The sequence below is a fragment of the Canis aureus genome, chromosome 8 (genome assembly GCF_053574225.1).
Source record: "Canis aureus isolate CA01 chromosome 8, VMU_Caureus_v.1.0, whole genome shotgun sequence".
In the NCBI taxonomy this organism is placed as follows: Eukaryota; Metazoa; Chordata; class Mammalia; order Carnivora; family Canidae; genus Canis; species Canis aureus.
In genome coordinates, this window is record NC_135618.1 from 5,646,228 (window position 1) to 5,673,492 (window position 27,265).

The following is a 27,265-nucleotide window of genomic DNA, read 5'->3' on the forward strand; positions in this document are numbered from 1 at the left end:
GACATATATGTGTTTTTTTTTCTTATTTACTATTATGAGGAATGTATCATTTGTTTGTGTAAGCTGTCATCCTCAATCTTTCTTTTGAGAAATCAACTAATTAATTCTCTGATGCTGGCATTTCCTTTTCTTTATTTATTTCTTTATTGAGAAAACACTCTACATCAGGCTTATGCTGCATAAATTTTTTTCACAAGTATTATTTCATTTAATCTTTTATTTTAAAAACTCAGAAGCCTGAATAAGAGGAATTTATAGTTCAGTAATTATTTTCTTCCCCCAAAGTCACTCAATAGGCCAAATGACAGAATTGATACCTGAACCTAAGAGCTCTGATGCCCAGTCCCTCATTCTTTCCACATTCCACTCACACTCTAACCAGCATTCATCACCTTCTAGAGACCAGACACTCAAACTAATGTTTGCGTTTGTATCTTTGACTGTACAGGGTGTGTGGGTAACATAATCTATGACTCATTTCCATCGTGATGGGGTTAAATACAAGAACTACACACAAATCAAAACCAAAACCAAAAAAAAAAAAATTAAAAAATTAAAAAAAAATTAAAAATAAAATAAAATAAACTTCCAAAAATTTTTAGGAACAAAATGTTCTGCAGTACGGGGTAAATGCAGAATACAAAGTATTGACAACTTGCTGGAAAGCTTATAGACTGCTTTAGAATACTAATCATCTGTCATTTCCATGCTGCATGCAGTCTGGGTAGCTGTTGGTAAGCTTGAATAAAATCACCCAGTATCTTTTGGCTTTGTTTCAGCTGGTAGATTCCTGAGTAACCCAGTCACATAAAGCCAACATCATGAAATATGCATGTTGTTGAACTATTTAGTCCCATATCACACTTTCGATTAACACATTCTCATTAGATTTTCTAAACACCATGGAGGCAATTCATGCTTTGGCTTAGCCCCTCCTTCAGATCCCATAGATCCCCTCTACCATCGCCCCCACACCCCCACCCTTTCTGTCTCTTTCATTTGGTCCTGTTTTTCTTCCCTCTCTGTTTTCTTCCCTCTCCTTAGTCATTATTTGTTGTTCTTTGCTGCACTTACTTTAACTTACAGACTTCACTATTTTAACATTTATCCTCTTTGCTTCCATTAAAAACAATATTCACAACAAATGTTCCCAAATTAATGTGACAGATGAGAAATTTAGTCTATACTTTCCAATTTAACTTTCCTTAAACCCCTCTGTGTGGTGACTGTCAAAGCATGTATGGAGGACAGTAAATGAATTTGGAAGGCAACTGGATGTGGATTTTTTTAAAGATTTTATTTATTTATTCATGAGAGACACAGAGAGAGAGAGAGAGAGAGAGAGAGAGATGCAAAGACACAGGCAGAGGGAGAAGCAGGCTCCTTGCAGGGAGCCCGATGCAGGACTCGATCCCAGAACCCTGGGATCATGACCTGAACCAAAGGCAGATGCTCAATCACTGAGCTACCCAGACACCCCAGATAAATTTTAATCATAATTTTGACTTTTACCAAATGGGTGGCCTCAGGAAAATTATTTTAAGCTTTTCAGTCTCAAAGCTATATAATACTTATACCTACCTCATGAAGCTGTGTGACACTGGTAACCATAAATTGACTAACATACATTGCTTAGAACCATGCCAAGCACATAGTGATATATAAGTGCTAATTATTATTATTACCTAATTCCTAACACCAAGCCTAGCATTGAAAGAAGGCCTATAGGTAGTACTTTTCTACAAATGGGATGGTAACAAACATGTTTTTGGATTACTGACTTGTCAAAAGGTTGGATACGGGCTCAATGCACAGAAAGTATAACTGGGCAGATGTAGAACATATTAGAAAAGCAGAATCAATAGGACATGGTGACTGATTTTATGAGGGGATTAAGGGAACAGGGAGGAATCGAGAATGGTTCCCTGGTTCTTATTTGGGTAACTTGATTCATGGTGATATCCTGCACTGAGAAGAGAAGCAAGCTTTGGTCAGAAAGAAGTAGGGCTTGGGATTAGAGGATTCAAGAACTAAAGAGTCCTTGGCTGGCTCAAGGACCAAAGAGACCATTTGATCAGTGTAGATTTTCGTGTTAGAAAAAAGGCTTATTGCAGTGGAAGGAAAAAAGGTGAGACTAGTGGGATGAAGAGGGTCTGGTCAGTAAAGAAGTAGGTGTAAGAAAATCCTTCAAGAATGTTGACTGTAGGGCAGCCCGGGTGGCTCAGCGGTTTAGAGCCACCTTCAGCTCAGGGCGTGATCCTGGAGACCCGGGATCGAGTCCCACGTCGGGCTCCCTGCATGGAGCCTGCTTCTCCCTTTGCCTGTGTCTCTGCCTCTCTCTCTCTCAATATTTCTCTCTCTCTCTCTCTCTCTCTCTCCCTCCCTCCCTCTAATAAATAAATAAATTTTTTTAAAAAAAGAATGTTGACTGTAAAGGAGAACAATAGAATGTCCAGAGGATTACTGTGAAAAAATCAGGATGTTGTATCAATAGCTATAGTGATAATTCATAACCAAATGCTATAATTTGCCAAGTTCTAGAGAGCAAAGGATAAAAAAAAAATCTGATTTAAGAATAGTTTTCCTCTATCTGGAGAAATAGGAGATACGAAGAAAAATTTTAAAAATATGAGAGTATATACTAAGTGCTAAATGTATGGAATTAAAAATTGTAAAATTGGCATTCAGTCTCAGATATATTGGTGTGGGCTGGAATATTTGGGTATAATTACAAAAAGGAGGTAAGATTTCAACTTGTTCTTGAAGCAGGGCCAGGATTTAGACAGTCAGGAAAGGCAAGGGGGAGATGGAGTGACTAGAGCTTCAGACTTCTGCATGGCAGTTGGTGATTAGAGGGGTAGACTGAGAAATGTTTATTCAGCTCATTTCCTTATCTTTACTGGAAAGGTGGATTTGTTCTAAAGCTTTTTCTGTGTCCTGCATAATATCTAGCAGTGTGGTAGATGCCAAATAAATATTAACTAAATATTTGTTGGGTAAATGCTGATTATATAGGTAGCTGACAGATAAGAATTTGCCTGGAGTAAGACTTAAATGGGAAAATTAAGGTATTAAGCCCCAGAGAATCTATTCTGAGTCACAAATTTGGACTTTTGTAGAAAATATGACACAATAATTTGGCCTGAGTAACTACAGAATTCATTCTATGGAATTTAGGAAGAGTTATAGCTGAATATATTATCCCCATAAAATCCCCCACCCATCATTCCTAGTTTTTCCTGCCCTTTTTTCCTCCAGTATCAAGAAGAAATTTTAATTCAGTAAGAGTTTATTGATCACCAATAATTTCTCTGGTTCATTGGTCTTGGAATTTATAATCTTATTGGAGACAAGCCCCGCGAGAGCCAGGCTAAGACAAAATCACTGGACAGGGTGTTGATAAATGGGATATTTATTTAGAGGAAATTGGAAGTGAATTCAAACTTGGAGTAGACAGCATGAACAAAGGGAAGGAGAAAGGGAGGAAGGAGCTGAGGGTATTGTGGGGACAGTCACACGGCATTGACAAAGGGTTAGAACTAAAATAGCCCTAAACCGTCATGGTTGATGACTTATATTTCTGTGACTAATGCTTCTATCCCATGAGGAGAGACTATCTAGTGTCTTGAAGAAAAAAAAAAAAAAACCTACAGCTCCTCTTCTCAGCAACTGAAGAGACACTGAATGGTTCAGTGAGTTTTTAAAAAATAGACCCGTTCATTTCTTTTGAATTTTCAAAGTGTCCTTGATGGAAGGCATGTGGGACTAAGTACATTTTTAACCCAGCCTTTTGCACAGATATGGGCATTTAGTCTCCCTGTGCTAAGAAGAGATAGAGATGCCACAGCAAAAGCTATAGCTTCAGATTAGTTCAGTAGGTAAACGGTTCCTTTTCTGAGTTACCTACAAATCCCTGCCTCCCAAAGGGCCGCAAACAAATTCCCCTGAAGCCGTACTTTTTAAACACTCATGTGTGGCTCAGGTTAGAAGGGGACACTCCTTTAGAGGTCAAGCTCTGCAGGAGCACAGCCTCTGCCTGTGAGAGTTAGAGCCCCCTTGCCTGCTCTCATGGAGTTGCCCAAGTCTGAGGCTGCTCTACTTAATTCAGGAAACCTTTGCTGATAAAGCCCAGCTCTCGTCTCAGCTGTTATTTTTAAGCTCAGCCTCCTCTGCTCAACACATGCACACCTACTTCAGGGTCTTGAAACAGGAAACTTGGTACACAGAATATCAATGGTGCCTGCCACGCCAGACTCGAAAGATTCTGCTTCTCTTACATGTCCTTATATATTTGTTTTCCTTCTCTCCTCTCTCTGGCCTTATTTCTTTGTTCCCATTATCTCTGCACGATAAAATTAAATCCTGGACATTGAGGGTCAAAATAGACCTTGTGTGTTTGAGTGTTTATGCTCAGAAGGCATGTTGCCAAAGACCCCATTTGGGATCTGGTTTCTTAAACGTGGGTGGGAAGAGTCCTAGCACATTTCTTGGTACAAGCCGCTGGTGCCCTTAGCCTCTATATATCCACACCTAACGAGGCTGGAGACATGCTTAGGTCCTCAGAGATTGGGGAAAAGGAAGTGGGAGAAGCAGGAAAAAGAACACTTATTAGTCAGTGGCTGAATCTGGTAACCTTGGCAAAAACAAACACACAAAAAACAAAAACCGAAACAAAAAAAAGCCCTTCAAGTTCTTCCTTTATAGATTTCAGATTTTGCAGGTTGCATACCTAAGACGCCTCATCCTCATAAGATAATATTCCTCATGAAGAGGAATAAGCAAAACTGTAGCCACATCTAGAAACAGAGATTATGCTTGCTTCTTGATTCTAGGACACTAACTCGTAGAAATCTCACGATCAATTGCGTGAGTGTGTGTGTGTCAGTTGATTTATTCAGTTATTATCACTCTTCCACTCGCATTTCATGGTGTTGAGCAAATAGTAAGTGAAGAGTATGGAGGTTATTTTTTTTTCACATTACTCTCAATAAATGGGTTTAACCACAATACAAATCTTATAATCCACCTCTTCAATCCCGCTGGCAATGGGACAAATCCAGTAGCTTTAGAGGTAAGCCTTCAAATATACTTCTACTGACAGACTGAAGTTTGTTTTAGGAAAAGTCAAGGTTCTGCGATCCTTTGCATTCATTGGAGTGTTCTGTTTCCATGGTTTCCAAGAGTTCACTGAAATTAGGCTTTCAGTGTTTAGAAGTTAATGATATGGGGCTCTGGTAAATTCCTTCCCTCTTTCCTGTATTGTGCTCAAGATCTGTAGACTGCTGCTCCTGAATGTGTTTGAGGGCCTATTTTGTGGTCAACATGGGTTTTCCCCGGCGTGCCTTTTCTAAAGAACCAGTGGTAGATACAAGCTATCTTCAGTCAGTATGCATGAAGCCCAACTAGGGTTGCTTTTGGCAGCGTGAAAAATAAAATCACGGTTCTTATTTTTAGTGAAGAACTGCCTTCGGAGAGACTAAGAAGGGGGCACCTAGGCTTGGGATTCTCTGCCCTTTGTCGGGGAGAGGTGCCCTGATGAAATAAAATCCAAAAAAAAAAAAAAAAATAGAGTTCCAGTGGCCTCACTTTTCTGGCAGAGAGAAACAGCAAAAAAACAATAACAATATTTTCTGACTACGGTGGGAGCCCTGGAACAGTTTATGTCGGGCCCAGCAGTACAAAGATTTCCAGAATAGAGCTGGAGGCTTTACTAGTTTGTGAAACAAAGTACATGATTTCTGACGTTACCATACAATCTGTTAACCGGGTTTCTGTGTGCATCCCTAATTGTGAGGGAACTTCAAGTGGTTGCTGAGGGTCTAATCACCCCCTAACATACATAATAAGGAAATACCAACATGGTCTCTGAACCTAAATGTGCTGTCTCTATTGTCTGGGGCTCCCACTCAAAATCCGCAGCCATCACCCCTCATGAAGGTACTGAGTTTTTTTTTTTTTTTGATTGGCTTTTGTTCCCTAATGATGTATGAAGCAGCGAAAGAAAAACGTCAAAGAGAGAGAAAAAGAGAGAGAGAATGCGATAATACATCCGTGACTGCAAGGAGCTGATCCAGATGACTTGGAAGATTTTTTTTTTCCTTAGGCAAAGGAACGAAACTCCAAAGCACATAGATGTGAGTTGTACTGCGTTTCAGGGATCTAGGAAGCACCTCACCTTGTACTTGAAACAAATTGGAAGCAGCTCAGGGTATGGGGGTTACATACCGACAGGCACCGAGCCACATTTAGTTCAGTCGTGGCCACGGTTTGAGAAGGGTTTTCAAGAGGAGCTTGATAGGAGAGAACAGTGTAGTTGACTCTGCTGAAAGTCAAGAAGGTGGGACTCCCCGGGGGTGGGCGGGGGGGAGGTCTGGAGCAGGAGGAGAGTTCTGGGCCATCAAGTAGTACCACCAGCAAAATGTGGCAGCAGGCAGATCCAGGACTCCTCAGCATCAGGTCTGAATGATTGCTTGTCAGGCAGATGTGTTTGTAAACTAATGACTTTCACAGTGTGATGAGATTCGAAATGAAGCCTAATTGCTTCCACCGATTTAACCCTTGGAATGCTTCCAGGCATGCCGATAGCCATGTGTCTTTAATCATGTAAGCTAATCACCTTCAGGCATTTATCAGAAAACAGTGGCTTAGAGCAAGTCTGGGGAGCATTGCTGTTGCCTTATGAGGTTTACACTTCTGAGGCTGTCATCTCTTCAAATAAGGACACTGAGGGGTTGGCCATGGTGCCCTTAAACTAGTGTTTGTTAGTAGCAACTGACACAGGCAATTACATGGCTCTATAATTCAGAAAAAAATGAATTAATATTTATGTGGGTTTTTTTGTGTGACTTAAAAAAAAAAAAAAAAACTCTTAATGGTAGCAGAGTGAAAGGAGCAAGTCACCTTGATCCTTCCAAAGCCATCATGAACTTCAGTCTGGCTCTGGAAGAAAGTCAGAATTGGAAAATGGCCTAATAATCAGGCCAGTCTGATTAATAGTGACAATTAGTATTGGACTATAGTGCATAACCAACTGATTATGAATCATTTGAGCACTTTAGGTAAATTTTCAATATAGGCAATTAAAATGAGAAGACTCATGATGCTTACATAATGACTTCATTAAATTAACTCAGTTCTGAGGTTGGAGGGAAAAAAAAAAATGTCAGGAAGAACCAGTAGAATTTAACTTCCATCCACTTTTGTCTGAGAGAAAACTGGAGAAAATACTTAAAAGATACAAATACACACACACACACACACACACACACACACTGAAAACAGGTCATTCTTCTCGGAAAGTGAACTGTGTTGCTTTGGAAGGAAGAGCTGAAGGTCGGAGAGAGCTTGTATTTGCACTGGACGAAGGAAACGTCGCCTTCGGTTATATTCTTCTGAATTGTGCATTGTTGAGGCTAAAAGAACTTTGTTGTGGAGTCGTCTGGAAGGGACGGACATTTCAAAGAGATAAATACTCAGTTCTGGTCCATAAACAATTGACCCAAATCATTAGCTTCATGATAAAAAGACAAAAACTGGAAGCACCTCCGAATACTGCGGGGCCCGCGGGTCAGGGGGGCCAAGCTGCCTGTAGGTGAAAGGCTCGTCCCCTCGCAGCCTTGACAGTTTTATAGGATCAGACGATGGGAGTGGGGGGACCAGGGTGGCTCTGGGGCAAGGGCGGGCTGAGACATCCCACAGCGAAGTCAGCTTCTCCTGGGGGTCTGGACTCAGAAAGTCACGTTGCTTCCAAGGCTCATCACCTGCTGCCTGACAGGTGCGTGGCTTCGTAGTTGACAACGGGCCTTGTTCGAGAGTCGGACAGACCCCCGGGAGCCCGGCGGCCGCGTGGTGACGATGGCCAGCACCTACTCGGCACTTTGGCATTTGTAAGACTCCATGGGTGACCCCTTAACATCCTCCATCCTTCTCACGAGCTTCAAAGATGAGAAAGGAAGACTCCAGTAGTGAAAATTATTATTCGTCCAAATTCACGAGACCGGTCATAGCAAAAACCAGGTGTTCTGGCTCCAGGTCTTTATCCTACATAGGACCTTCTGTTCATCCATCCCTGTTTCTTAAAGACCTTCTCTTCCACTTTAATGACCTTTTCCCGAAGGAACCCGCACAGTCCCTGTGTTCTTTTCTAGGCGTCCGGCAGTGGAAGCCGCTTGACAGTCTAGCTTATGCACGATGATGCTTCTTCCCTCAGTCCGCGCTTCACTCCCAGGCAGATTGTGAGCTCCCTGAAAGCGGGAACCGTGGTTTCTTCCGCAGAACGAGGCCCTCACAGCAGCGAGGGCGACCTGTGCGGGTGCCCAGGTCGCCGACTGCCCCTCCAACTTGCCGGGTCCCCTGTAAGGCCCGGCGCCCTCGCCTCCACTCCCTGGAGCCCAATGACACCCCCTTTTTAATTTTTTTTTACTTTATTTAATATGTAGCGATAGCCCCAAAGACGGCAATGAAGCCTAAAGACAGCACTGAAGCCCTCTGAGCTGCCGATGCTGGGAGGTCGACTTGGCACACTCACCAGCTAAGCAACATACTTGCGAGCTTGAGCCTCACTTGACACAAGGAAATCACTAGTTCACAAACGGTGTGGACTCTTAGAGTCACGCTCATCTAGGTGAAACCAAAATGTTAAATCCAGAAAGGCCAAAAACTACGGTAGGAATGCAGGACTCGTTGGCCTTTGTCTCTCACACTTACCTGTAGGGTTTTACCAAACCCGCTGCGATCTGGAGAGCGTTCCTCGGCAGCACGTGACCCTTCAAGGTGTTTCCAGAGAGTTTAGGGGGCAAGTGTGTGTGTGCACTGCTTACGTGTACATGTGTGCTTATTACAACATCCGTTCACCACCGTCCTCCCTCCTTCCAGTGTAACCCAGGTCTTCCCATCTCCTGCCCCTTATTTCTCAGTCCATTTCCCCCCCATGGGTAGGACTTGGGCCAACGTGCTGGTTCCATCCATTGCCGACAGGCTTGTCCATCCATCAAATCCAGATCAAAAGGGTCCGACTCACAGGGCTGTTTGTACCAGATGTTATGCTCTGTAAAGCATCATGTGTCACAGAAAACTGCCTCCCCCAGAATTTTATATAAAAGCAAACAGATCAAAATGAACCTCCCAGGTGGTCTCTTGGGGAAGAAGAAGTCTTAGAATTCCCATCACTTTGTTTTCTTGCACTCTTCTGATCCTGACGATGTTCTTTGTCTGCCTCGCTTGATTCCCAGGTCCGATGGCAGGTTTCCTGTTCTCAGGGACTGTGCTTCATCCCCTCCATGTGCCATGTTAGCCACACTCTAGAAGGGAAGATGGTTCTTCTTTGCCTGCTACGTGCTGGTGGGTCAGAGGCGTGTTAGGCTGATTTCCACGTAGCTTGTCGACTCCATTCTCATTACTTATAGTCATACATTGAGTGCGGGAATTTTTAGCACTAACCGGTGGGTCTTCCTTCATTCACTCCAGCAGACTTTTCTGGAATTTCTGTCTAGACATCCAACTGGAAGAGTCCTGGCTCCTCGGGGCCTACTTGGGTGACGTGGGAGTCAGCCTCTCCTAAAAAGGGCGAACTCTGGAACCTGAGAATCAAATGCTGCTTCCCCCCCCCCCCCCACTAGCTGGAAGACTGGTCATCTCATGCAACCCCTCTGATCCTCGCTTACCCATCCATCGACTAGATACGCTAATGCCAGCCACGGGATGGCTCCATGAGTAATGGAAAGATCACGAAAACACCAGGAGGCTCTCATGCAATATTTACTTCTTTTTTTCTTTACTGCTACCTTCTCTGTTACCGCCCCACAATTTTTCACTATTGTTTGCTCCCCTCAAAACATGCCATTCAGGACCAATCTCAGCAATAAACTCTTGAAGCTTTCACTAATAATAACTGTACCACGTCTATTGCCTTAGCTGGCTTCAGCTCTAAGCTCGTCCTCTTCCCTGGGTACCCGCAGCTCCAATGCTGATGACTCTCAGACCCGCCACAAGGGCCACCACAAAGCTGTAGTGCTGTCACTGATTAGCACCGATGCTCCCAGCGTCACCCCTGCCTAGGTAGGAACTATGGCTCCGCACTAACTAAAAATTGAATGTCTGAGTCTTAGAGGTAGTTCTAAAAGTTCCCATTGCTACTGAGTGACTAGAGAAGGAATGGACAAACCCAAAAGACTATCTTCACGTGACTAGAAAATGCCATTTTATTCCAGCACTGCCTGAAGTCCCGCAGTGTCATTTTCATAGCGTCCTTTTGACCTTTGGTCCCATGTGCTGCCATGAACTGAGAGAGCCCTGGGTTCCTAAACTGTCACTTCATCCTTTGTTTTGTTTAATTTGCTATTATTTGCTAAGAACCCAAGAGCTCGTGTTTGTTTCCATTTGATAAAAAACAATAGTTGTCTGGTGAGTCCAGTCTTGCCAAGCACAGCATTGACTTCAGTCGAGTTTCTCAGCCTCCCGAGTCAGCCACTACCCTTTCCATGAAAAAGCATAGGATTTTTAAAAAGATGATCCTTTCTAATTGGATATATCATTGCTTCGTGCTTAAGAACTCCAAACTAGAAAACTTGAAGGATAGTGAAAGATGATCCTCAGTTTTCTGTTCCCCTTAGTCCTCCATATCTAAGCTATCCCAGCACCTACGCACTTTTTTTTTTCCAGATGTTTTGATGGATTCATGCTATCTTGTTTGTTTCCCACTCTTTTTACATTTGTACTTCTGTACTCAGGGCCTATAATTATTCTTGAATACTAATCTCTCTGCTTTCAGAGCATTGCACCCGAGGCATAAAAATGTACTGTCTCCTGGTATCAGACCTAGAATTCCCTTCCCTTCCCAGCTTTCATTCCCTGTAATAACCCAACACCACCTCCACTCAATGTCCTTCCATTATTCTGCAGTGTGAACTCTCCAATTTAGTGAGTAAATTCTTCCTATAATTCTTGCTACAAACTATAGGCATCCCCAACTCTTGGCCTTTACTAAGATCATCCCCCAACTTAGACTTCTTTCCTCCTCTCATCTTCTGCCCCATTTCCTCTGCACCACAACATGAGCTCATCAACTCATTGCTGTCTTGTTCACCACCACTATATGCCAGTATATAGAAAATTTCTTGGTACATGACCAGCATTCAGCCAATTTATATTTATAGACTTACAGACTTTCCCTCAAGGCCCACTTCAAAAATAATTTCCTTTTTTAAAACCTACACTATTTTCTTTGCATTCTTACATAATCCACATTCATCTTTATTTTTATCAGCTGATTTTAAGTTCCTTGAAGATGAAATTCATAACTTGCCTCACTTTGCATCCCTCAAGAGTGTCCTGATAATGTGAGGAAAGTAAATGTCATGCTTGGGGGAAAGGTCCCTAACAACACAAGAATGACTCATAAAATGCATTTCTCTCCTACTGTTTGCCAGTCCCTGTTTTAGATCTGAGAGGGTGGCCTACATGAACTGGATCTATTTTTTCACTGTTACTGGTTACCCGTATAATCTCCTCATTGATACACTTAGGTTCTTTGAGCTTTAGACTCCTCGTCTAGGAACTAAGAGGGTTAAACTAAGTTCTAATGTCCCTTTCAATTGTAGAATTCTACGAAATCTAAATATTTATCAGTAGATTGATGAGTGATATTCTTTTTTTTTTTTTAATTCATGAGAGACACAGAGAGAGAGAGAGGCAGAGACATAGGCAGAGGCAGAAGCAGGCTTCCCATGTGGAGCCTGATGTGGGATTCAACCCCAGGACTCCAGGATCATGACCTGAGCCAAAGGCAGATGCTCAACCACTGAGTCACCCAGGCATCCCGATGAGTAATATTCAAAAAGTACTCATGACTGTTTTCAGTTTCTATTCATTTATTTGTTCAACAAATGTTTATTAATGTTCCCATGTAATTGTGTGCACTAAAAACACCAGAGGTACAGCAATGAGCATAACCCATGTGCCCTGAGATACCCTGCTTCTCATACCATGATGCACTGGGTGGGCCAGTAACCAAATTCCCTTAAATTTCTTTGATAAGAGTAAAATTTTGCTAAACCTTCCACCCCAACTCCAGCTAGCTGGTATAATCATTCTCAATAACATAAAATATTGACTTTGGAAGAAATTGAGGCAAACAAATAAATAAATACGCCATGCAGATGTAACTTACCTGGGGCTTCTCAAAATCTATGGTTTTAAGCTATTGCCCTGATGACTACTATTATGGAAAAAGTGAAAGTTCAACTAGTGGTTCTGAGAGCCTTTCCCTATATTTAACTAGAGTAGCAGCTCCATTTACAAATGTGTTTTGCATGTTGAAATTATACTGTTGTTTTAAATAACCATTGTTCTAGGGAACTAATTGGAATTAAAATAAAATAATAGGGAGGATGCTATACATATAAATGTGTTATGATTGGGGAATCCATGCTCAGTATGTGTTTTAATGATATCTCTAAAATGTAACACCCATTATCCTTTGATAGACGAAGGGATTGTGGTATTGAAACTTTCATAGATCCTTCAGAGCATCTAGTGGTACAACATTAGATGCATTTTTCTTGTTGTACTTGAACTTCCAGAGAGCTCCTAATGCCATTAAGTTCTTTATCATGACAGTCATCACATCACACATAGCAACTGATAAACTTGTAGTCAAAGAGAGAGCATATTGGGTTTGGTTTTTGTTTTTGTTTGGTTTTTGGTTTTTGTTTTTTTGACATCCATGAGTACTTCTACACTGGGTTTTTCCAAGCAAAGTGACTTTAAATATATTCTAGATTTTTGGTAGTTGAAAAGAGGATTAAGCCTATATCACAGAAATAAAACCCAGTAATGATACTATGGAAGTTCAAAAGTAACTTTCTCATAAAGCTCCAATCGGCACCAAAAAAGCATTTATGTAAAGGATTCAATATCTTATTCAGGTCTAGATAATAATAGTGCTTTCCTCATATGGATCACAAAGCAAAAACAATTAAGGATAGAGCAAATAAAATAAATATAGTGTAGTCTATAGACACTAAAAGAAATCCAGTGGAGGATCTCCTAATACTGAAATGACTCATTTACAAGCCAAATGCGACATGAGCATAAAAAAAAGGCATTCAGCAAGAAGCACCCAGAGACAATCTTCCATCATGATATGCTTGTCCATAAGATATCCCACAACTCATTTCACCAATATGTGGGAGGAATGACCTCTTTTGGGCTTTCCCAGCCTTGATTTACTTTTTGAAAAGGAAGGATGTTCTTAATCTAGCTTGAATTCTGGGTTGAAAAGACTCTGGTGATCTTTATACCTTTTCCTCCCTAAGACCTTAAAAGTGGCTTAGCTGGTATCATGCTTAAAAACACTCCTTCTTCCTGGAACTGTAGCTAGAAGATATTAGCCAAGACAATTTCCCACAAAGGAATGTGGAATTTCTTTCCTTTTACCGTGTTCATGTCAGGCCCTGACTGGAACTGTATGCCGAGGGTTCCAGCAAGCTGGTTCCCTTACTCTGACTCTCATTATGTTCACAGATGCCTTTGGCCTCATCTATTACAATTGTATTAGAAACTGAACCTCAAAGATTTGAAAAACTAATCTTCAGCTAATGGGACTTTTTGATAAGTTTAGAGGATTTATCCAAAGTTGGATACTTTGTATACTTTCAAAGTTAGATTAAAAAAAAAATGATTTTGTAAATACACCTTTTGAATTAGCAAAATTAAGAAAATCAGAGTCACTAACCTAAGATTTCTGGTCATCTTTTGTGCTTCTTTAGTCTCTGGGTGAACAAATACCATCCTCTACCTTAAGGTGCCAGATTTAGAAATCATAAAGTTTACTCAAAGCTGTTTTTTGTTTTGTTTTGTTTTGTTATAGTCACAATATTCTTCTCTGTGAGGATGGGCATGCTGTGGTGGCAGATTTTGGAGGTGAGATTTCTATGAATAATACCCCAAATGACATCAGTCCTCTTTCTTCATTCCTAGTTGGCACCAAATATTGTTATGATGAATCTGAAAATGGATTTCACACTGACAGTTATACTTTTCTAAGTCATTCAAATTTCAGTGATCCTGAATCTTAAAAGTATATTGTTTATTTTCAGTTTTTCCTCTTTGATATCCCCAGATAAAAGAAAGGAAGTGAGCACTTAAATAAGGTGGAGGTTTCTTGGGGTTTCAAAATTTTAGCTGTGATTTTGACTGTTTTTAAAGACATTTCCTTTGACATGAATTCGTTTTTTTCTCTCCCTCAGAATCAAGATTTCTACAGTCTCTGGATGAAGACAACATGACAAAACAACCTGGGGTTTGTTGCTGCTTATGTTTCCTATAATTATGAAACAATTAAAATGTGTAAACTCAGCATGAGACGAAGTGAGATGAGAGCAGCGTTAGCTGGAACCATTCTCATTGTCCCAGGGGCAGGATAATGTTTTATGTTTTTATTTTCAGTAAACCCTCAAAAGAACTCTTTCAAGGCTCTACCAGAAAAATAGATTAGATATATATTTGGAAAATGAGATGGATAAAATAATACAGAATTTGTTTCAAATTTAACTGAAAAAGTACATGGCAGGCATGGCTAATTGGCTTTCCTTTTTAGATCTTCTGATTAAGTAGTGAAGTTCACATTCACTCAGTAACTGTAGAATTTGTAAATTCTATTAAAAGCATCTATTAACAACTTTTTTCTACTTTAGCATCATAAGGCAATATGTCCTATAACCAAGCATTAATGTTTAAGTAAAATATAAGTTATAACATCTGAAGCAAGCATAATTGTACTCAAAATTTCTGCAATTAAATTCATTACCTGCTCTTTCCTTTGCTCCCCACATACCTCCAGAAAGTAACTTCTTTTTCTAGACTGCTTGTGTTATTTAATTACCCAACTTTGAGGTAATTTTCCATTCCTTCCTTCCTTGCTTCCACTAACTCTGTTCACTTTTTCTATCTATGTTTCTATGCTTGTTTTAATTTCAACCCAACCTCTTATCGTCCACTTCAGTTCAGGTCTTCATCATCTCTTTTCTGGATTAGAAGTAGGATTCTATGCCCAATACTCCCTTCCAATTCATTCTTGGCAGCATCAGCCAAGTGTTGGGTTCTGACAATTAATCTCCTTCTATAAGCCATCACAGATACCCACTACCAGGGGCGCCTGAGTGGCTCAGTTGGTTAAGCATCCAACTCTTGATTTCCGCTCAGGTCATGATCTTGGGGTCGGGATCAAGCTCTTCATCAGGCTCTGCTCAGTGGGGAGTCTGCTTGAATTCCTTTTCTCTTTCTTCCTCTACCCTCCCCTCCATGTGCTCACACACACACACTCTCTCTCTCTCTCTCTCAAATAAATAAATATTAAGAAAGAAAGAAGAAAGAAAGAAAAGAAAGAAAAGGAAAAAGAAAGAAAGAAAGAAAGAAAGAAAGAAAGAAAGAAAGAAAGAAAGAAGAAAGAAAGAAAGAAAGAAAGAAAGAAAGAAAGAAAGAAAGAAAGAAAGAAAAAGAAAAAGACACCTACTACCCATAGGCCAAAATCAAAATTCAGTACCTGACAGCCTCCTGTCCTCCCCAGTCTGGTTTAGGGCCACTCTGTAATCTCTTCTCTCACAGCTAGTTCTCTCAAGCCCCCTCTACCCCAGCACACAAGCCTCCTAGCCATTCCCCAGACATGCCATTCACCTTCATATCCCTGTGACTCTGCTAGTATGCGTTTCTCTCCCTGGATAGCTCTCCATTCCCCAGCTAGAAGGAGTCTACTCATCTTGCGAGGCCCAGGAAATTTTATCCATAAGTGCCTTCCTTTCCCTAACATGCTGCCTCCTCCCCATTTACTTTTCTGTTTGTGCTTTTGTGTATTTTGCACTGCTAATTTAAACTCTTATTCATTCACTCTACAAACTTTTACTGAAGACCTACCTTGTATCAGGCATTGTTTAAAGGGCCAGAAATGCAACATTTGAAGAAAAGCTTAGTCCTTGATCTCAAGGAGCTCATTTTCTAATGGGGAAAACATGGTAATAAGCATATAGATTTAAAGCAGTGTGGAAGTTCGGTGGTAAATAAGGTGTGACAAAGAGTCCTGGGAACTCAGGTAGGATGAATGGAAGTAAATTAGGTGTAGAGAAAACGGAAGGGAGTGGCAGATAGAATGAACAACAGTATGAGCAAAGACACAGGGGACAAAGAAATAGCAGACTTCCCAGGGGAACTTCAAATAGGTTGGCATTGTTGGTATGCACTGTGTGAGGAAGAGAGTAAAAGATAAGCTAGAGAGGAAGGCAAGAACCACATCATGGACATGTTGTATTGTGATGCATGCTCCCCCCAGTTAGATTTCACTCATTCATCCAACAAATATTTATGGACTACCTACTAGATGCCAGACATTCTTCTAGGCACTGGGAATATTGCAGTGAACAAATTAATTTTCATGGTCCTACAAAGCTAACGTTCTACTAGAAGGAGTTAGACACTGAACAATTTAGCAAAATATATATTAGTAGCGATAAGTGCTATAAAGAAAAAACAAAGCACAGCATATGAATGTAGAGTGGCAGAGGTGCCATTTAGACAGAGCAAGAGGGAAAGATAACATTTGATGAGAGATCTGACCAACAGTCATCCATGTGAGGCAGCGGGGAGGGGGGTGCAATATAGATGGAGGGAGCAGTAAGTGCAAAGGCCCTGAAGCAGGAAGTTCTCTGTGTGTCAAGGACAGAATGACTGGAGGGCAGTGAGCAAGAGGAGAATGGTAAGATATGAAGTACAAGGGAGGTAGGAAGAGGGTCCTCTTTCTGACAGGACACACAGTACCTGGGACACAGAGAGTGGCAAGTCAATGGTTCTCAACCCTGGCTGCACATTGGAACCACGTCAGAAACCTTTGAAAAATCACACCATTTACTTCCAACCCCCAGAAATTCTGATTTCATTGGCCTGCGGTTGATCTTGGGTACCTGCATCTTTTAAAAGTTCCCTCAGGTGACTCTAAAATACATCCAGACTGGCTAAATAAACTTTGGTTGAAAGAAAATTGAATCGAATGTCACCAACAGCAAGCATTTATTTTTTTTCTTTCCTAGCAGTGTAGCCTTTGAGCACAGCCCTACTCTAGATTTATTTTGAAGGCTATTTGGTTTCTTACTAGTTATGTGGCCTTGTGTAAGTTGGCTAATTACTCTATTACCCCCCGTGGGAAAATGGGCATATTGCATGCCCACTCCCATGTACACGATGTTGCGACACAATGCACAATCTGCTACGTAAGTGGAGGCTACTTGGGATGTGAAAGCGCTTGAGGAAGAATTGCATATAAGCCCCATAGTGGGAATATAGATATTCTTGGAATGCTGTAATTATGCATGATTTCAAAATAAGGTAGACACCTCAAAATAATTATCAGCAGCCAGCTCTCCATAGAACTTTGGGGGCAGCAATAAAAGAATATCGGTTTCCTTCAGTGGAAGCACAAAGAAAGGAGGTGTTTGGCGAAGTTCACTAAGAAGGTATATAGAGAATATAAGGGAAGGGAGAAGAAATGTGTGGGAAATATCAGAAAGGGAGACAGAACGTAAAGACTGCTAACTCTGGGAAATGAACTAGGGGTGGTAGAAGGGGAGGATGGCGGGGGGTGGGAGTGAATGGGTGACGGGCACTGGGGGTTATTCTGTATGTTAGTAAATTGAACACCAATAAAAAATAAATTAAAAAAAAAGAAGGTATATAGAGCCACGGGATGTTAGAGCTGGAAGGGCTTGCCTCCTCTGTTTTGCCCTTGAGGAATCTGAGGTCCAGGAAGCACATGAGATTTTTCCAGAGCTGCCCAAGCAGGCAGTAGTAGAGCTAGAACTGGAAATTTCATCTTGTGACTCAAAACTTGGTGCTCTTTCCCCTAAACCACAAATAAACCAAAATTATGCATTTGCATCCCAGAATGGAAGCTTATATTTAAAACCAAAAAAAAAAAAAAAAAAAAAGCATAACTGCCAGTGAAAAGAATGTAAATAATGCCATCAAAACATGAATATAAAACTTTGTAGGAAGAAAATTATAACATTTTATAGCCTCTCTTCCTGGAATATCGCACACATGGCCTTCAGAAATAACACAACTGGGCGAACAAAGGAGAATGGCACACATCATTCTGCCAGTAAGAGATCTGCTTCAGAGGAACATTCTGAGCACTCCCCCAAGATCCTTTCTCTCCTCAGTCATGAGGGCGCTATCGATGGGTTTAATTTAGTGACTTTCTGAAATTACAACCTGAAGATCTAAAGGAGGGAAGGTGCCTCCCACAGTGTGTGATTCACCCCCCCAGGGAGGCACAGAGCTCTTGGACGAATCGTGGTTGGCTTCTCGGAAGCTTGTATGGCTTCTAGGGAAGAGATGCTCAGAAGTAAACAGAAAGTGCTGCTGCTGTGATCATCATTTTATAAGACGCGGGGTTACTTGACGATTAATACTATCCCAGTTTTTTTGGAAAAATTATGAACATCACGATCCTCCAGTGATTTTTTTTAAAAACCCTTTTGTAAAAAGGATCAACAATAGTAAACGTGCTATTTATGTATGAACACACCAGTGTGTTGACCAGTGCAGGACAATCTATGTTATTTTACATTTATATCTTTTGAGAACAATGGGGCAACACTTAAATGCTTACTAAGAGGAAGACCGTTCCACAGTGGACTAAGTAAACACTTGGTAGATGACTCTTGGATGTTTCCGAACCCACAGAACCTCCGCTGGATGGCTCCCGAGGTGTTCACGCAGTGCACACGCTACACCATCAAAGCTGACGTCTTCAGCTACGCCCTGTGTCTGTGGGAACTTCTCACCGGTGAGATTCCATTCGCTCATCTCAAGCCAGGTAAGACATCCTGCGAAGTGTTTCCATTTTCCAGGATTCTATGCATTTTCATGACTTCAAGAAACATTTTTGTCTTCCTCAAAATCATCACTCTTGGTGGGTTGGCAAGGTGAGGATAAAGTAAACAACTTCGATTTGTTTTAAAGCAGGTGCCAAATCCAGGAAACTTATTGTCCTAACTGTGTGATTCCTAGACCCAGGCACACACAAGCATGGCTATATTTTATTAAAGTGTAAGGCTTTGATTTATCTGTGGTTAATAAAACAAGCAAATGACTATGATCACATGGCAGGTGGTGCAAATAATGTGGACATTGTAATACTTATTTTTTGAGATTAGATTCTAGACGCTTTTCAGTGTGTATATAGGGGTGAGCTGAAAGTAGCAACACATAACAATAACTTATCAGAACTGCTTTCTGTTTGTCTCACATTATGGAAAAGAGAATTGCTTTTCCTAATAATTTTGCATCCCATAAATGGATACCTTCTAAAAGTGGGACTTAGTGAGTAAGCCTAATTTTTGGTGAGAATATAGATTATCTGCTCCGTGCACATGTAGACAAGAGAGGTAGGAAATCTAATCATATGAAAAATATACACATACTTGAGATTTAAGGTAAATTTTATCTGCATCTGTCTCTTCATTTTATTTGAGTTGCTTTTATGTCTTGTTGCTCTATTTACTTACTTAGACTGGAAATTTGCCCCCAGCTATCACTCATCTGATTTATGTCTGTATAGGTTTGCCTTTTTGAGAATATCCTGTAAATGGAATCATGTTGTTGATTTTCAGTAATTCATTCTTTTTTGTTCCGAATAATATTCCATTGTGTGGATATATCACAATTTAATTGTTTGTGCATTGACCATTTGATGATTATTCTGACTTCAGAGCTGCTGTGAATATGATCGCTAAAACCATTCAGGTATTTGTGTGGATGGTTTCATTAGTCTTGAATAAATATGTAAGAGATGATTACTAGATCTTATGATAAGAGTTTTTCTACAGTATTTATATCATTATGAATTCCCACCAGCAGTGTATTAGAATGTCAGTTGCTACACATCCTTGCCAGGACTTTTTTGTTATCTGCTTAAAATAAAATATTAGCCATTTAGGTAGGTCTGAAATGGCAGATCACTGTAGTATCATTTAATATTTCTCTAATAACTAGTGATGTTGATAATCTTTTCACATGTCTATGTGTGTTCATACCTCTTTCTTTGGTGAAGTGTTTGTTCAGATTGCCTTATTATTTACTTTGTAAGAGTTCTTAGATTCTAGGTAGAAGTCTTTCATCTGCTATGCGTTTGGGAAGTATTTTTCTCTAGTCTGTGGCTTGCCTTTTCATGATTCTTAGTGATGTCTTCAAAGAAGTTTCTATTTTCAATGATGTCTACTTTATCAACCTTTTAAATCACTTTTTTTTGTATCCTTTCTAAAATATGATTGCATCACTAAGGCAACAAAGATTTCCTCCTATGTTTTTAATAGAATTCTTAGAGGTTTAGGTTTTACATTTAGAAAAACTATCCATGTTCTTTTTTTCAATAGCACAGGTATGAGCTTTTGTTTTTCTTTTGTTGATTTGTTTTTTAATATGGATGTTTAATTTTCCAGCATGATTTGTTAAAAAAAAAAACAAACTTTCCTTTCTCCATTAAATTATTTTCGGTACTTTTATCAAAAATCAATTGACTGTATATATGTGTTTATTTTCGGACTCTGTTCCATCAATATATGTCTACACTTACACCAATACCATATTATATTGAAAGGTTATATTTAAGTCTTGAAATCAGGTTGTATGACTCCTCCAACTATGTTCTTCTTTAAAAGAATTACTTTGGCTCTTCTAGGACTTTTGTCTTTTTTTTTTTTTTTTTTAGATTTTATTTTATTTATTCATGACAGACACAGAGAAGAGAGGCAGAGACACAGGCAGAGGGAGAAGCAGGCTCCACGCAGGAAGCCCGATGTGGGACTCGATTCCGGGTCTCCAGTATCATAGCCCAGGCTGAAGGTGGCGCCAAATCGCTGGACCATAGGGGCTGCCCAGGAGTTTTGCCTTTTGATATAAATTTTAGAATTTGTTATCTCTATCAAAAAAAAAAGCCCACTGGAATTTTAAGGAGATGGGTAGATCCCATTGAATTTATAGATCAATTTGGGAGGAACAATTTAAGCATACTGAATCTTCTGATCAGTCCACATGGTATAACTCTCCCTTCAGTTAGGTCTTTTTTAGTTTCTGTCATGAGTATATTTGTAGCTTTTAACATACAAACCTCGAATATTTTTTTAGATTTATCTCTATGCATTTTGTGTTTTGATACTATTATAAATGTTATTTTTTTATTTCAAAGGGTTCTTTGCTAAAAGGGAAATATAATTAATATTTGAATATCAACCTACTATTCTACAAATTTGCTAAATTTACTTATCCACTCGAGAAGCTTTTGTCTACATTCCTTGGGTTTTTCCACATAGATTATTTTGTAGTCTGTAAATAAAGAAAACTTTCTTTTTAATCTGTATGTCTTTTTATATCTTTCTCTTGCCTTCTTGCACAAGCAAAGACTGTGGTGAACAACAATGAACAAAAGCAAAAGCGATGAGCTATGTATCTCAAATCTATCCCTTTTCAAAATTTCACCCATCATCATGCTAGTCAAAGCTGCCATCTTTATCACTGTAACTACTGAGATAGTCATTTGACTTATTTACCTTCATTCTGCTCCACTTCCTCTCCACTCCTTATAGATCTACTGGAATAGTATCTTAACATAAAACCAATTATGTCACTATTGCTTAAAATCATCCAAAAGCTTCCTGTGTTCTTAGAATTAAATCTCAAAATTATTAATATGCCCTGAACAACTCTACATGATTCTGTATCTCTGACCTTGCCCAGATCATTTTCTGTCCTGTCCTCCAGCCACTGTAGCCATCTTTTACTTCCTTCCATGTGTCCTATTTTTTCTGGCCCCTTTACAAACTTTTTCCCTGGAAATACAGTTGATGATGACTCCACAAAGGTTACTGTGAGGATCACATGAAATGATATTTTCAACTGACCTTCATAAACTGAAAACTGTCCGCAACTGTAAGATGAGAGATGAGGGCAAAGTGTAACACAAGGTCAGGACTTCCTAGGATTCTATACTTACGTGGCACTCATTCTGCAGAAAGCCCATATAAAAAGTCCAGTCATCTGTAACTCTTCTTATTCCTCCTTTTCTTCATTCCTCCTGTCCTTCCTCTCATGTTTTCCTCACTCATCTCTGTATTTTCGGTTCTACTTTCTAAATATCTCCTGAATCTTTCCCCTTATCTCCCTCTCCCACTGCAACTTCCTTATTTTACATGTAGAACTCTGCACAGTATCTTAAATAGTGTCCTCATCTCTAGGTTTTCTTGTCATATTCTTTTAACCAGTTGTCATACCATAGCTAAGCTTAGCTTTCTAAAAACTCAAGTTAGGTCATCTGGCCTTCCTTATTTAAAATTTCCAAGGTTTTCCCTTTGCTTTTAAGATAAAAACAAAATTTATTGAAACAATTTACAAAGCCTCACACCACTTGCAGTCTCTCATTTATGTTTCAGCCACAAGACACTATTTCTCTTCCCCAACGTGACGTGTTTCCTCTCACTTCTCTGTTTTTGTACACATTGGTCTCTTTGAGACATTCTTGCTCACTTTTCATCGTATGAACCCTAATTAATTTTAAGATCTTATCTTAAATATCACTTCTTCCCAAAACATCTTCCTTAATTCTCTAATACTGAGTTAGTTCAGTCTCCTCCATGCCCCAAGTCATCATTTATTATAGTATTTATCATATTTTACTCCTACAGTTTTGGAATTTTCTCTACCGCATTATCCTTTGCTAGTTATACAGTGAATATTTCAAAGAGATAAAGATCCCTTCTGTCATGGACCCCCCCAGAAATATTTACCCTTTTTAGACAGAGAATATTATATAATAAAACAGTTACAAGTCTTGCCTAAGAATAACTTGATTCCAATATCCCAGATATTAGAATTTACAGTACTTTATTGGAAAGAGAGTTTGTTTATGATAGATGTTGAATTTTTTAAAGTTGGACAGTGACCATGCATCAAGAAATGAGACTGTTTATATCATTGCAGTGGTTAGGCAATCTAGCATATGTTCAGCAATAAATTATGTGAAGCATCAGATTCAATATAAGCTACATATTAGCCATTTACAAAGAGGAACAAATCCATGACTACAATGTGTGACAGCATTATCAATTATGGTAGTAGCAACATTACACATGGCTCATCCTTCTGGATTTAGTAGTTCCCTATCTCCTGGGAGAAATACAAAAGTGGAACACAAATGTTGGCATTGACTCCTATGCAAGTGATGGGTTTGCATTGAGAATAACTTGGAGTTAGAGTCTCTTTTGCATAGGGCATGTTTAAATTTAATCTCAGGTTTAGAAAGGACCAAAAGCCATCACATCCAACATCCTATAGTCACCTGAGATCAAATGCCCAAAGGACCAGAGGAAATAGGCAAATGCTTGACACAGGACAGTGTAATGGACAGGAAATCACCTGCTCTGATTCAAGGGGATAGCTGCTACCCAAATCTAGCCAAGCAATGGCATGCAGGAATGTAGGGATCACTGCTCACTGTTACCATATACCCTAATTTCTGTGTATTTGTTTAGAAATCTAAATGTTTGGAGTGCTTGGGTGACTCAGTTGGTTAAACCTCTGACTTCTGATTTTGGCTCAGACCATGATCTCAGGGTTGTGAGATTGAGCCCTGTGTTGGGCTCTGCACTGCACACAGAGCCTGCTTAAGATTCTCTTTTTCTCCCTTTCCCTCATGCCTCCATGCTGGCACTCTCGAAAGAAAGAAAGAAAGAAAGAAAGAAAGAAAGAAAGAAAGAAAGAAAGAAAAAGAAAGAAAGAAAGAAAGAAAGAAAGAAAGAAAGAAAGAAAGAAAAAGAAAGAAAGAAAAAAGTCAAAAGGTTTTTAAATGTCAGCAATTATTTCAATTTTTAAGAAAACATTGCTCACACTAACACTATATGGAATGAAGAGAATCAGCATACTGTGTAAGAACATGAGCCTTAAAACTGTATGCAAGCTACTTAACCTAACTATGCTTCATTTTATTTTTATTTTTATTTTTTTAAAGATTTATTTATTTATTTATTTATGGTAGATATATAGAGAGAGGCAGAGACACAGGAGGAGGGAGAAACAGGCTCCATGCCGGGAGCCCGACGTGGGACTCGATCCCGGGACTCCAGGATCGCGCCCTGGGCCAAAGGCAGGCACCAAACCGCTGAGCCACCCAGAGATCCCCCATATTATTTTTCAAATGAGGATATCAATAAGACCTCAAAAACGTTAGAATGGTCACTGGAGATTGGTAGCACTCAATAAATCTTAGCTATTATTATTATCTTTAAGCTATCATTGAGTGCTCCTCTGACTGGGAACTGGATTTGAGTTAAGAGGAAAACAGAGAAGAACAGGGAATTGCTCAGGCCCTCGTAGTACAGAGCAGAGGTTAAGTGCCAAGTAGAGAGAAGCAGAGGGCTAAGGATGTTCCCTGGAGGAGTCTCCTGCCCAGACTGTGAAAAATGGGAAGATGGTATCAGAGAAGGAATCTGAGAAGAGATGAGAGCTGAACTGCCAAGTGAAAGCTAATTAAATAGGTGAATAGTGGGAAAGTAGAGAAGGAGTCGCAACAGAAAGGAGGATGGGCAAGGTACAGAGTCATGAGAGATGCACAAATAATTCAATAGGGATGAACCAGAGAACACAAGGGAATCCATCACAAGACACATGCTGTAAAAGTGAAACTTGTGCTACATGGTGATGGGCCTTGTGTGTCCACAGTGAAAGTCACAAGCAGGGCAATAATACAATGCTATTACTATTTTAAAATGTTCCCTCTTGCTACAAAGCAAAGTCTGGATTGAAGAGGCTTGAAACCAGGGGCAAGGAGATGAGGTAGTCTAGATAAGAATGTAATAAAAACCTTAACTAGGGTAGTGGCTTTAGAAGAGAAAGGAGAGGCTGGTTGGGAAATTTGAATGGACTTGCCCATGAATTGAGGTGGGAGCACAAGAGGGAGGGAGGAGTCAGGGATAACTTCCAGGCTTCTGGCCCAGCCAGCAGGAGGATGATGAATCCAGGGAGAAAGCAGATTTGTGAGAGAAGTGACAAGATTAGGGAGAGAAGGAGCCAAGGTGTGAAACCAAGCAGAGAGAGAAGAACCAGGCAAGATGCAAAAGGCGCTGGTATGACCTGGCAAACAAGAGCTGTACTGGATACATTTCAGAGAAAGAAACCGACACCTGCTTCCCAGATTTTATATCTCTCCTGGGTCTGTCTCCTCTGATATATTATGAAAAACTAAAGAAGAAATCTAGGATAAATTAATCCATCAATATGTAGTTCATTGAATCTCATTCCCTCCTAACCAGATACCACATTTTGTGGATCACTTTCAGATTATAGTTCGAGGCCAAAGAAGAAAGCTTCTTGTTTTCCTTTTGTTTTCCTGTGTGATGCCAGCTGGTTCACAAGGAGACTCAACTCTGTCCTGGGATTCCTTCATGCCAAGCTGTATCTAAGTCTCGGATGTGGCAGCAAATTAAGAACATCTGCCAATTTATTCTAGCCAGATTTTGGTGAGACTTCATATTGACGTTTTAACTCAGAGTTGCAAAGTATAATACAGGAGCCAAATATGGCTTGCAAATTTTGGTCTCACATATAATTGTAAAAAAAAAAAATAAGAATTTAAGTACATTTAGAGACACAGTTGTATCACAGGATCTCGTATTTGTAGCCATTTGTGTTTGCTCCCTCTGTTTAAATATTAGATGATTATGTTCTTCTCCACCTATGAGCAGGATCCTAAACACCCTAAATATAATAATCACAAAAGCCATAAGCACATTGATGATGTAGTGGGAAAATAGGAGTGAGCTAAATTTCCGAAATCCTGTGTTTGCTGTGCTAATCTTTATCAGTTTATCACTGAGAAGAGTAGAGCCAGCCAATCGCGACACAGATCACTGGAAAGATCGAATCGGTCCAATGGATGGTGGTATTTCTATGAACATAGCTGATATTAACATTCCAATACTTCATTACACTGACAAAGATTGCAATGAGAATAGACACTGGTGCAAATTAATCTATTCTTCTGACAGTCTGTAATGAGAATGGGATGTGGTTTAAAAAATTAAGCCATTCTTAGTGCAATCTCAAGATTGCAATCTCATGGTCTCTCTCAGATGCTATATGCTCTGGTGATACATCATTGAAAAGTGTCAGTTTAACAAAGAATGTGTCTCCGCTCTTGCTGGGAGAGTAGTCCACACTTGCTTTGTTTCACCACAGCCCAACCCATAAAAACAATGAGGTAGAATCAATTGTGGTTTTTTTAGAACACACATACATACAATCAAAAATGAAAATATATATATATATTCTAGCAGTTTTATCTTAGTCAAAGCTTACAAATAAAATATTGTACTTTATTGCTCTCTTTTTTATATGAATGCCTAGATTTATTTTTATAAAACATAAGAGTGATAGTTTAATTTAGGAATTCAGAATCTAGCACCAATTTATCCATAAGCAATATAGCTAATTAAATTCACCATGAAGAGCTGCATAGTCATCCTCTCCACAGTGGCCATATTACATTATGAGCTGGGGCTGGTGACAGATGAAATGGTTTGTAGCCTTGTAATTTGCAGTAACTCAATGCAATCTTGTACTTGTTATTCATACTCCCAGGAAAAAACCTCAAAAGGAACTGTGATTTCTGGTCCAAAGAGAAGAGAAGATATACAATGTCTTTGATATCTAGTTTTCTAGATTCAGGCTGAAAGGGATCAGTGAAACCCTCAGCTCTGTAGATGATAATGATTACAGCAACAGCAACAGCTAACACTTTTTGAGAACCAACAATGTACCAGATGCTCTCTGTATACTATCACCTTTAATTCTAATAACCTATGGTTTTGGTTCTTTTAGGATAAGATATAGATAGATAGATAGATAGATAGATAGATAGATAGATAGATAGATAGATATAGTCAGGAACTGTGTCTTTCTGGAATATATATATATATATTCATTCAATATCACACACTAGTAAGAGGTATAGTCAAGACCTAAATGCATGGCTCCTTGACCCCAAAGCCCATGCTTATCACCATTACACTGTGTCCTCACTTCTTCATCTTACATGTACAAAAATTAATACTCACAGAGGCAAATTAGCTTAGTTAGGATCTCTCATAGAGTTAAAAGCAAAGCCAAACTGGAAATTGGGCCCCACATTTCCTTGTTAAGGGCATTTCTTTTTTTTTAAATAATAAATTTA

At 39.7% G+C, this 27,265-nt stretch overlaps 1 protein-coding gene across 10 annotated transcripts in view; it reads left to right on the top strand.

Moving 5' to 3' along the window:
* TNNI3K (TNNI3 interacting kinase) overlaps positions 1 to 27,265 on the top strand; it is a 284,328-nt gene that overhangs the window by 170,040 nt on the left and 87,023 nt on the right. For 8 of the 10 annotated variants that reach the window (XM_077905050.1, XM_077905048.1, XM_077905044.1 and 5 more), the window contains 3 exons: positions 13,868 to 13,920; positions 14,247 to 14,299; positions 18,730 to 18,862. In XM_077905050.1, coding sequence (XP_077761176.1) covers positions 13,868 to 13,920; positions 14,247 to 14,299; positions 18,730 to 18,862 — 239 coding nt within the window. Of the gene's footprint in view, positions 1 to 13,867; positions 13,921 to 14,246; positions 14,300 to 18,729; positions 18,972 to 27,265 lie in introns of all 10 variants that reach the window. The other 2 variants (XR_013384127.1, XM_077905049.1) reach the window with 1 other exon arrangement.